General features: G+C 36.7%; 1 protein-coding gene across 5 annotated transcripts in view; it reads right to left on the bottom strand.

The window, feature by feature from the left end:
• ypel1 (yippee-like 1) overlaps nucleotides 1-12813 on the bottom strand; it is a 40010-nt gene that overhangs the window by 6200 nt on the left and 20997 nt on the right. For all 5 annotated transcript variants that reach the window (XM_032577888.1, XM_032577889.1, XM_032577891.1 and 2 more), the window contains exons 3-4: nucleotides 5899-5942; nucleotides 2902-3010 (exon numbers count right to left, since the gene is read on the bottom strand). In XM_032577888.1, coding sequence (XP_032433779.1) covers nucleotides 2902-3010; nucleotides 5899-5942 — 153 coding nt within the window. The remainder of the gene's footprint in view (nucleotides 1-2901; nucleotides 3011-5898; nucleotides 5943-12813) is intronic.

Consider the following 12813-nt stretch of genomic DNA (forward strand, 5'->3'; position numbering starts at 1 on the left):
AGAACAACTCAAAACCAATGTGTCAGACCCGTTGCCATAGCAACTGACTGACAACAGCTCCACTAATGCATCGGCACCAAACCAAAAACACCAAAAAACACTCAAAACATTTCCCACACAATGAACAGAACATTCAGCCTGTTACGGTATCATATTTTTTATGTTTATTTTGCAATTATTAGTAAGTGATTTTCTGATCACTGCAGTGGTTGATTAGCTAATTTAAACACCTGCTCTACTGATGGTCTGTCAGAGATGGGGTGTGGGTCGCCCCCTTTGTTCTTTTTTCAACTGAACTGAAACAATTCCACAGCACATCTACGTGTTAAGGTTGTCAAAGTCAAGCTAGCATAACTGTCCTACTTCCCTATATCTTGCTCTGTTTATAATTGGAACTTTTTCCTGACCTTATTTTCTAGCGGGATTTTGTACATGTGAAGTAATGTTGGAACCTGTCAATAAAATTCAATTTCATGAGATATTTTAGGGTGCATCTACACCAGCCCTGTTTAGTCCTCTTTAATCAAACTCCAGTTTGTTTCCCTAAAAGGTTTTGTCGTTTGGGAAGGTGTGAATGCCAATCAAACTCTGTTGCGGACCAAAACGCGACTAAAAACCCCTGTCTCGGCTTGGTTGAAGTGAACTCTGCACTTTGAATGCATATGTGAACGCCAAGTGGACTGGACACTGCTCCAAAAGCAGGAAGCAAACTACAGAGCAGGGCATTCTGGGTAAATACAACTAAAACAAACACTAGTGTGAAAATAGCTTGAGGTCTTTTATCAACGACAAAAGAGAAATCCAACAACGGTGACAAAACTCCATTTTTGTTCACATTTTATGAAGAAGGACATCGCACTCGGTCTTCTTCAGAGGTTTTTATGCCGTTTCTCTCAGTGGTTCTTGTTGCAGCGCCACCACAGGTGAGGAGGGGAACAGGTTTTTCAAAGTGAGTCATTTGACTGTGAAAGCGAAGTACAGCAGCTGAAAATGTAAAGTTGCAAATCTGGTCCCCCAGATTGGAGCTTTTCCTTCCAGCTACTCAACTATAGTTAAAATTTTATTAATATTCTTCTCATAGAAAATTGAGATAATCATGTCAATGTAAAAAACAATCTATATAACTGCATGTGAAATTAAAGAAATGACATTTGTGCAGTATAATAATAAAATATATATATATTTGACTCAGGTAAGTCAGTCACCAGTAAAGCCAGTCAAGCTGAAAATCTAGTGATTACTGGTCGCTATTTAAGCTATCGGTGCATCTCTAAAACAGTGTTTGTAATTGGATTTCACTCTGAATCTGATTAGTGGTCTCAGTTGTAAATGGATTAAACTGGATTGAACCGGATTACATGTATCTGGATTTCAATTGGTTCTATTGTGTATAACTTTTATTGTGAATGTATGCTTTAAATAACTGCATGTAATGTATAAATGTACATTAGCATGGCATATTAAGGCATAAGAAAGGCATTTTAGTGATTTTTCTAGCCAAACATTTGGGAATGTTGGAGTACATGAGCGTGTAGACACAATATTGTTGATTTGGATGTTTAAAACACAATTTCTGCCGTTTTCGGCAATTTGAAAATAACCGTTAGCATTGTTGGCTAGTTAGCAGTGCTATTTTGTGCACTAGTAAGCTGGTAACTTACTGGTAGTACTCACGACTCGCGTATGGTGGTTGCAAAAAAAGCGTCGATTTCTTTTAAACTTTTTAAAACTGCTAACGTATTGAAGATTTTTCTTAGCTTTCCCAGTAATATACTGTACATCCCATTTAAAAACAATGTAGCAAAGTTTGGGGCAATTTTTGAAATCAGTGACATTTTTAACGGCTAAAAACTATGAAACCCACTTTGTCTTTTTTCAAAGCACAAACACAAAGAGACACGTTTTTACATGGCCAGGCCTGTCACAATAGCAAATGTTGCTGAGCGATAAACAATAATATTGTTGTTTTGAGACCATTTTCAAGTAATATTATGGTAATGGGATAATAATGCAATAACACATTCTCAAAGATCATTCAACTTTAAATTATACTGAACATTTAACACTAGACTTGGAAAATGTTTTAAACATCCAAAATAAACAAAAACAAAATAAATTAATAAAGTCTCAACAAAATTGTCCTTCAAAAAAGAGCTAGTTGAGACCATATCACCTGAATGAAGAGTTTTGTCATCCAGTTTTTGGTAGAAAGAAAAAAAAAAACAATGAATCATGCAAACAGAAATTATTGAGATTGTTTTAATTTATCATGCAATTTATTGCGACTGCGATGCGTTTTTTTACACGGCCTCATTTTTGTCTGGGAACAGATAGGGAGCTTTTTGGTGACAACATGAAAACAGAAAATAGTTTCCGACAAAAATCATCTCTCGGATGTAACATCACATCTCATTAAGGACTGTGTGATTTCTGGCGGGCGCCACGGAGAGTCTCGTGCGTCAGCATCCTCGCTCTTCGTTCTGCTTCTCCTTGTAAAGCAGCTCTCCCCTGCCGCGATCTGATCGTTTCTGTCACTGAAGGAGTCCCCGTCTTGTACTTTGCTCACTTATTTTACACTCCTCTTTCGTCTTTTCAGACAATTACCGGAACAGAGCTCTTCAAAACGGTGTGACATTTAATCACCGCAGACTCTCTGAGGAACCAGTCTGGCTGTCTGCAAGCCAACCTTTTTTGCTGCTGTAATTATGTTGTGTGCTGGGAAACCACAAAAGTGTTCAATCGCACAAACCTGAACAAAAGTGTCAGCATGGCGTTAAAGAGTGCTGCATTAATGGAGGTTACTTTGCTCTTTTGACCTGTAACGTCATGATATTTTCCATCCTGACATCCAGAAAAGCCACGTTGTTGCTCAACAATATGGCGCAGCGATAAGGGACTTACGTATTTCCAGCCCAGGGTGGTTTTACAGTTTTCACAGTAGATATCAGCCACAGCATGTAAACCTGTGAGGAGAACCCGCTCCTCCGCTGGCCCGCAGCCCACATTCACCCTGAAAACAGGAAGAGAAAATTCAATTAAGACATCTACTTTAGCAGAAAAATAAATATTTTGAAAAACTAATATTTCTAAAAGAATATTAATTATCTGTCTACTCCTCTGACGTTACATGTTATTAAAAACCCAACATTACAGGTTCTTTACGTAGGTTGGGTATTTCATTATTTATATAAAATGTTCCATTACCAATTCAAACCCAACATTTAGCACAAACATTGTTTTCCAGTACAACCAAACACAACAGTTGAACCAGAAGATCCGATAATCTCAGTGAGCTGAAATCTTAATATTTTCTCTGCAGTGTAGAAGGGGTAAATAATAATTAAAATAAAATAAAGTGAAGCTATTCCTCATGCAACTTATGTAATTATATCTACAAAGAAATATGCTAAAACACCTACAATTTCTATATAGGTATTTAAAAATAAAATTCGCACACCATAACGTCTTATGAAAGGTTTTTAACGAGTTAATTGGAATAAAAAATAAATCTCAAAGTCCAAGAAATTGTTTTTATCCCCCAAGCACTTTCAAGCTCTTTATATGCGTTTTCAGGGAAATAGATTTCTACTTTACTTTAAAAAAAGAAAACAGCTGATAAATCAGGGTTGCTAAGTAACGAGGCTGGGCTTCGCTAGGGTTGCTAGGTAACATGCAGTGGTTTTTTGGATTTCCAGATACCAAAAAACATAAACTTACTGCAAAAAACCAGCTGGGTGGTTTTCTTTAAGTGCTTGGGCTATTTTTAGAAGCAGTAGAAACCCAAATGGAAATATAAAACGTGCAAAATGTATATTTTTCATAACACGCCCCCTTTAACTAAAGGCAGATCTACCACATTTTAAAATCATTTCAAAATCTGTTTGAAATTAGTATTTTTCATTTAACTCAGTTTATTTATATAGTTAGGATTACCAAAGTGGTATCAAGTTTAAATGAGAAAACTTTGCCGTTTAGACGAGGTACCAGTTGAACGCAACCAACTGAGAAATCTCTTGTTTAAACGAGAAAAAGGTCCTGAATTTCTTTCCCAGCTCTGGCAGTTAAACACTTCTATAATAATAGAATAGAATAGAATAGAATAGAATAGAATAGAATAGAATAGAATAGAATAGAATAGAATAGAAGTACTTTATTCATCCCAGCAGGGAAATTACTTCGCAATTACAGCATAGAGACAAGACACAATAACAACTACCACTGAGTAGTAGTTGTAGATAAAATAAAATAAAAAATAAAAATAAAATATAAAATGTTGTTAATATAAAAAGCAACTTAGAGCAGTCCTTGCAAGGATTCAAAAAAATGCAGATATGTATATGTAAATATATGTACAGCAAGTGTGCCACAGTGCAGTTGTGCAAATCGGACTGATTAGTGCAGAACAGTGATTTAGCTTTTATTGTACAGTGATGTACAGCATGTATAATAACCAAGTTAAAGAAACTTTCCAACTCTCCTTCAATTTGGTCTACCAACAAGGCTTTGAGACACTATTTCACTGAGATGAAGCAACAAAAGACAAACAATATTTTATAGAATTAAGAGTAATTTATATATTTGGTGTGAACTTCAAAACCACCTTAACATTTTTCACGCTGTTCACATGTTGACTTTTAAAAGTGAGTGTTTGAATTGAGCTATTCATCCCGTCAGGCCTCTGGAGTGCTTCTTTCATTCAATTCATTGCACCAAGTGAGAACAATGTAACTCAGAGTCCGCAGACACAAAGCTGTTGCATGGTGACACCTAAAAATGTCTTTGGCCTTTGGGGATCGACGTCTGTGTGTTTCATTAAGACTGAAGACCCAAACAGAAGTAAACCAAGTCATAAACCACTACAGGTTTTATTATTAGGTTTAAAAAGATGGATGATGTTTCTGCAGACTGGACAGAAAATCACCCGACAGAGAGCACAGATAAATCTGGTATGTATACACAACTACAACAGCAATCCTACTCAGTCTTCAAAAGCCTGCTGCCAGCCCCAATAAAAAAAAAAGATAAAGAAACCCTCAAGATTTCTGGAAATAATGTGAATTTTAAGCTTAAATGGCATCATTTGTCCTCCAAATATAACAAAGTTCAAACCACTGAACAAGTCTTCAAAAATTAAAATCTCTGTTTGTGCCTTATGTTGGTTTCTTTGTTGCCGAGTGGCTCAGTTGGGGTGCTTTCACACCAGCCGTTTAGTTTAATTTAAGTCAACTACAGTTCATTTGCCTAGAAAGTCCGGTTCATTTGGGGAAGTGAGAATGCAACCTGATCTGGACAAAAAAGGAAACTCTGGTCCACCTAAAAACCAGGCTGTCAGTTCAGTTGAAGTAAATGTTGGTGCGGTTCATATTCACATGTGAATGCTAAGCGAACCGGAGACCGCTCCAAAAGCTGGACGTGGACTACCGCGCAAGGCATTCTGGGTAAATGCAACCAAAACAAACATATGAGTCTAGGCTAGTGGGAGAAATGACCAGTGGCCTTTGACCAAAGACAAAAGAAAAGTCTGCTAAAATCTGAAGCCACTCCATTTTTGAAGAAGGAAGTTGTGCTCAGTGTCTTCTGAGGATTTTGTGTTGCCTCCTTTAATGATTCTTGGTGCAGCATGAGGGTACAGGTTTTTCAAAGGATTTGGTTCGTTTGATAGTGCAGTGTGAAAGTGAACCGCAGCAGCTGAGACTTTAACAACTGAACCAAACCTACTGGACTATCAGCTGTAAAAACACCTTTAGCTCCTCTTCTAAATAACAAATCGATTAGGGAATTCAAACACCCTAAACAACAAACTCAGGTCTAAATAAACCATTTGTGAGAGTAGTCAACTTTAACTAATCACAGATAAATCTGAAGATAAGTTTTTAAAGAATAAAGACAGATACTTACACTGAATTAAACAGGTAGGCTCTTCCTTGGCTGCCTTGAAATGACTGAAACAGAAAGAAAGAGAGGAAAGTTAGTTGACATTAAGGAGCTGAGCGCAGGAATGCCAGCAGATGATGCCCTGGGGTACGTTTTGCTCTTGCTGTGCATACTTGTTCCTCCACCTTGTCAAGGTTTCCACACAGAAGGCTGGCAGCAGATAAGAAATAAAATGAAGCTCAGAAATGCTGCAGGACGAGCAGGAACACATCAGAGAGCAAGCTTGGCAGTTTTTATAACACCCGATCTTTGTTTATTGGGAACTTGTTGTACAAGCTGTTACATGAGAGCAGAAAAACACATGCGATCTTTAAAATTCGACTAATTGTATCAAAAGACGCACTTCTGTAAGAGGATGGTACAAGCAGAGCATTCGGGAGCTGTGAGGAAACAGCTGGAAGTGTGTTTTGAATGAGGTTGCTTGGCAAGAACCCATTTGGGTGCAAATTCTTTTAAAAAACCTAATAAGAAAAAAAGTCACATTTCGCTTTAGCAAATTTAACATCTAAAGCTTTAGAGCGAGAAAGCTGCAAAGTAGATTTATCATTAGCAAACTGTTCTCAAGGTTTAATGGGAGTTTTCTCTGACTGTATGGTACAAAGCTTAATGCAAAGACGCCCCTCCCACACTTATTGCTAACTGGTTGACAACACTTCTTTGTCTCACTGCCCCCCAAAAAACAACTGAAAATATCTATTTCTTTTTTTTAAAATATAAATTCACCAATCAGTGCATACAAAACTAACTTATTTTGATTTTCAAACTAACCAATTAAATAAGAGAATGAACAACAACAAAAAATTAAAACAAAAAACGGAGATTCTCATTGAAATTAATATGTTTAAAACAAAAACAGAACATAAGAGAGTGGCGTCACAACTAGGCCTGTCGCAATAAATCAATTAATCACATGACAAATTCAAACAAACTCACTAATTTCCATTTGGATGGTTTATTGTTTTTTTTCTGCCTTTTTACAAAAACTGGATGACAAAAGTCTGGTGCTTTGTTCTCAACTAGCTCCTTTTGCTTACAAAATAATTCATTTTTCTTGTAGCTTCAGTTGTTTTATATATTTATTTGGGATATTTAAAATGTCTTCCAGTTCCAGTGTTAAATTTCCTTTAAAAATTACGGTTTATTGATCTTTGAGAGTGTGTTGTTGCATTATTATTATGCCATTATATTACTTGGAAATTAGCTCAAAACAATATTATCATTTACTGCAAGAAATTCTGTTACAATTTATAAAATTCTTATTGTGACTGCAAGATACAAGAGCTTGTTTTAAGTAAATAATTCCTTAATATTGGTGAAAAAGTAATTTTACTGGGAACAAAATTCTTAAAAAATGTTCATATCTTGCTGAGAAGTAAACTAGTTTAGTCTTATTTCATTTCTAACTAAGATATTTGCATTAGAAATTAGACATAAAATTACCTTGTAAAACTTGGTGTTTTTGCAGTGCGGGTGTGATTAGTCATCTTTAATAAAAATTTTAAATATAATTTTCTGAAACATTATCTTTGGGAGAAAAAAAGCAAAAACAAGAAATATTTTTTGCAGCATTTATTCTGGATTTACAGGGAAACAATTTGTTGTTTTCTCCTTTTTTCTCTGCACCACAGGTGTTAATGTCCTACCTGTCACATCCTAGAGTTCAGTGTTTGTGTTTTTAAGTGTAATCTGCCCAGACGCAGGCAGTTCAGAGCACCAAGGCGCGACCTTTCCGCAGCATGGGGGAACTGGGTCAGTCCCTGCGGAGTCGACAACAAGACTTCAACAGCGTTTAGGCCAGAGCGGGTTGGGGGTTAGTCCATGTGACAAGAGCTGGGTGTCGTATCTGTTTTTCAGAAGGGTTCACACATCAACCCAACCACGGGCAAAAAGAGACCGCTCCGTCTCTAGCTCCCCTTATCTGTTTCCCATTTTCTATTTTAAATTTGCTGGCATTTCCTCCCCCTCTGCTGGAACCGGAGCACACTCCGTGGCCCTTAAAATGATTTAGTTCGGCCTCTGACTTCAAGTTCAAAGAAAGATAAAAGTTTGGTCAACACAACCGGAAAAAATACAAAGTTCTCATGTCACACTTCCATAAACTTTGTAACTGACAGCCATTTTGGTGATCTGTTGCTATGGAGTTGCTATGACAACAACAAACCAGCCACAAGCTAAGAAGTCTAACTTATATATAAACAATATAAACATTACAACTATTACTCGATTACAATTTTTGAGTAATCTACCCACCTCTGTGTAATACTAAGATAAATATTAGTGATATTTACTGCAGTACTTACTGCCGAACTAGCAAAATTATCTTAGCTAATGTAGCTCTTATCTGTTAGCTAAAACGGACATGTAGCATAAATGTTTGTTACTACATGTACTCACTCTGCTAGTCACCAGAACATTGTTATTCACATGAAGAGTTTGGACGTACTTTACAAGTCTGTTTAGACATTGACTGTACACACTCTTCATGTTCATTCAGAAGTTAACTATATTGTAGTGTGAGATTAGAGGTAGGGTGACCAGACGTCCTCTTTTTCCCGGACATGTCCTACTTTTCAGACCGAAAAAGATGTCCGGGGGGAATTTAAAAATCGTCCGGGATTTTGGTCAACTGGGTCAAAACACATTACATAGCTTACAGTGCATTGTAGGGCACTGCGCACGGCGCTGCGTGTCACGTAATCCCTGAGCCGCGTCAGTGCGGGCAGCACCCCACCCGGCTACAGGTTGTCCGGGTTTTCCCAAAGTAAAATATGGTCACCCTAATTAGAGGCAGCTTGTCCACATCATTTCATTATCTGTCTCATTGCCGGTCGATCCTGACAGTAGCCATTTTGTTCATTTATCGTTCTCTCACACATTGGTCAAGAGTGTTCACCTATTTTATTTTTTGTTGGTCTCAAAGCCACGGATCCGCTATGCTTCGTGCTTCGTTGCCTCCTGAGCATAGGCGTAGGGCGGGGGAGTCTGGACCCCCCCAATCATGGAAAAGTCTAGAATTGTCCCCCCAAAAAAATAATTCAAAAAACGTTTGCATTTAAATAATATCAATATGAAAAGGCAAAAGAAACAAAGAACGAAATAAATCTGCCATTTATCTGAGAAAAGGTCCCCCTCCCATTGTAAGAACAATGGTTCAGTCCAACTTGAAGGCGGAGCAACAGCAGCTGAACGGTGAAGTGAGGAGCTAGCTGTTAGCTGTTAGCTGTGGCTCTGCAGCACAAACTTAAACCCTCCAGTAAATAAATACTTACAGCTAAAGACATGTAACACCTTTTTTTTTTACTTTCACTGCTCAATAAGAAGAAACACATTAACAATAGAGATCAGACTGCAGTTCATTATTTCATTACTTTGGCTGAATCATGATAAGCTGCCTTATTAGCAAAACTGCTACACTACTTTCATAGACTTGAGCTTTTTTGTCAAAGGTAGCAAACATCTAATTCATATTTAGCTTTTTAACTTTTAGTTAATTAGAAGAGTTTGAAACGGGAGGGAGAGGCTGAGCAAGTGGACCCAGCTCTGTGTGGGAGCTGAGAACAGGTAGAAAAAAAAATGTATACCTTTACTTCTCATTGTCTTCAACGTAGAGCCTTTAATACCACAAAATAAAATCTGAATATTTTTCTATATAAACCCTGGTGCTTTAAGTGTTACGTTTAAGTTGTGATACTCCCCAGATATTCATTTCTATCTACTTGTTGGTTGTCAATCATCCAGGACATAGCAAAACTAAAAAAGGCTTAAAAATAAAGCAACTTAACAAGTTATAATTTAAATAGCCTATAACTTGTATTGGGAGCTATTTCAATAAATCAATGCTTATGAGGAATTTTATTAAGAGGAGCTACTCCTTAACACTTTATTTTCATTAAAGGTGTAGCAGAGATTAGATCAGTGAGACTGAACAAAACTCACATAGAAGCAACATTTGAATTTTAGTTTTACTTCTTAGCAGGTTGCTTACTGAGAAAAACACGTGTTTGATGTGCATTACTAGACATTTTTGGTCATGCAGCTTGAATGTGTTTTAAAAACTTTTTAAACCACATTTTATGTTACATGTCACTGTAACTTTGCTGACCCCCCCCAAAAAAATTGGTCTTAAGAAATGTTCCTGTTTATGGTCCCCCCCAATAATGAGATGGGATTTCCTGTGATGGCGCGGATCACTTCTGGTTCAAACTTGTGAGAAACGTGTGTAGATGATTATAACTGGATAATAAGGCTGAAAAAAGTATTATCATATAAGGGTTTCATATTGGTCGATATCGAAATTATTAATTTATTTTTTGTTTTAAATATCTAAAATAATGCCAAAATGGTGGTGTGACCTTTCCGGTTGATCCACAGTTTTCACTTCACAACGTTTTCATTTTTAAGCAGTTATGAGGCACTGTGGCGAAACGTAAAACTGCTGCTGCGCAAAATTTCTTGTTACTCAGTGGGTTATTGCTAGGTAACCAAAGAGTGATTGAGCTAGTTAGTTGATGCCCTAACTACCTCACTCACCCTGGATTGAGTTTTGACTGGTTTTAAACCTCATTAACTGGAATTTATCATCTTAAATTAACATTTTTATCACAATAAATGATAAACGATACACCATTAGACTGCAGGAAAACACGGTCCTGAGAAAATCTGCTCCAAAACACAATCACACATTGGTATTTAGAGGTAAAATCTGTCTTCAGACGGTGTAATTATATAAATTAAAAGCAGTTCTTTTGAAAGAAAACCTGAGCCAAAGCTATTAAGGAACCTGCTGAGGTTGATTTTTACCATCTGTCTCAACAGATGTCGGCTGCAGTAAGCGAGGGTTCATCTTCTTCTGTAAGTTAAACCCCGAGGCTTTGATTTAATTCAGTTTAAGAGATGGCTTTCAAAGATTTGCACGTCTGTAATTTCACATTACATGAAGTAAAGCGTCTCTATTTACAGGAACTATGAGGCTATACATTAACAAAATCACGTTGAGTAATAAACGTTATTACTACAAATTGATGGAAAAACTGCTTGAAGATAACTTTGAATCAAACCTTTATTGTCAGTACAAACAACCTACATAGCAAAATTAGTCATTCATTGTGATCACATGGCGCAATGAAAAATAAAATTTTTGCCCCATACAATTTAATGTTTGTAATATCAATAAAAGCACAATGTATATCAACACAATTATTTTATTACAACATTCTAATTTCAAACACAACAGTAAATACATATTGAAGAATCTGTTCTCCATCTCCGATGTCCACCGTTCTAAGGTTGCATCATGGCAGCTGTTCGGTAGGATTCCCCTCTGTGCTTAAATATGGAAAAAAAAATATGGAAAAAAAACAGAGGTGAATAAATAAACCTATACATCAGTATCAATCTCCTTTGTCAAAAATGCTATTTCAACCTGAACAATGAGGAGCATCTGGAATCAATCTCACCGTTAGCCTTTGGGTCATGGCTAACAGTTAAGTCACCTTTAATACTAACTTGTTTTCATACTAATAGTTAAAAAGGACATTTTAAAAACTATAGACACAACAGCAGCCAAACATAGTCAGTGAATAAATTTAGTTTGTAGAAAAATTGAAATGAATAATTTATCTGGACTAAAAAAAAAAAACAACAAACCAAAGAAGATATGAAAAACTTACGGTTTGAGTTCAGTTCCACGTTCAACCAGATGCTAAACAAGACATCGGCTCGTGAGTCCGTTACTATGGAGACGGAGCTGAAGCTGCCACCAGGACCCGACAATCAGGCTCTTGAATATCTACATCCATGATACATGGGTGGTCATGTCCATTGAAAATATTTAATTCTTTTATTTAGACATTAGAATTAAATTATTAAAGACTAAAATAACAACAAAACCATGTTTACATTCAATAATCATATATATTTTGCCTGATTTTGTTATTTTTTGTTACTTAAATTAATTATTGTCATTTTCATCCTTAAAATACCAAAATTTCCACATAACTTTATATTTTGGTCCTTCTGATGATGCAATTTTTAAACATTAAATGAATGATAATTTGATCAGTTACTCAGTACTTGAGTAGATTGTTTACCAAATACTGTTTTATTCTTACTTGAGTAATTTTTTTATGGCTACTTTTATTTTTACTTGAGTAAAAATATGTTGAAGTACCACTACTCTTTCTTGAGTAAAAGTTTTGGACATGCTACCCACCTCCATGTTCAAAACCTCCAGAGTATTCCTAAAAACAATGAATGGCTTCACTTAAGTGCTTAATGTGAAATTTTTGTTTGATTTGATTTCTTTCCCCTCCAGTTTGCTAACTGGTGTATTGCTTCATTTTGAGAGTAATTAGAGACCAAGATAGCAATGAAATTACATTATAATTAATTTACTTTCAAATATTTAGTGGTTAAATGCTTCCTATCTCCCTGACAACCAAAGGCAAACCAGGCTAAAAGTTTTGTTTAATTAAGACATTAACATTAGAGAGAAACGCAGCAGAGCTATATTGATGCTTTGGGTCACGGTCAATGTCTTGGAAAACTTCCCGGAGAGGCGGGAGCCTCGGATGGAGCTGCATCCATTATTGGGGAGAAATGAAGAGTGTGATCATCCCACAAATGGGCTTCCATCAGTTAGACGACGTGGGCCGAAGCCAAGGTGCCGAATAAAAACAGGCAGCCAGCTCGTCAGTATTCAGACCGCATCGCCCCGAACCAGAACCACGTTCGCACTGCGGGCCTTCACGCTCTGCTGACAAACCGCTTCTCCGGTTTCACAACGAGGCTCGGATCTGCTGCGACAGATCTGATTTTCTGTTTTCAGAAAGTCTACATGCCAAAGTTCTAGCTTAAAATGGAAAAAACAAAGAAACTGAT

Source organism: Xiphophorus hellerii, chromosome 12 (assembly GCF_003331165.1).
Source record: "Xiphophorus hellerii strain 12219 chromosome 12, Xiphophorus_hellerii-4.1, whole genome shotgun sequence".
In the NCBI taxonomy this organism is placed as follows: domain Eukaryota; kingdom Metazoa; phylum Chordata; class Actinopteri; order Cyprinodontiformes; family Poeciliidae; genus Xiphophorus; species Xiphophorus hellerii.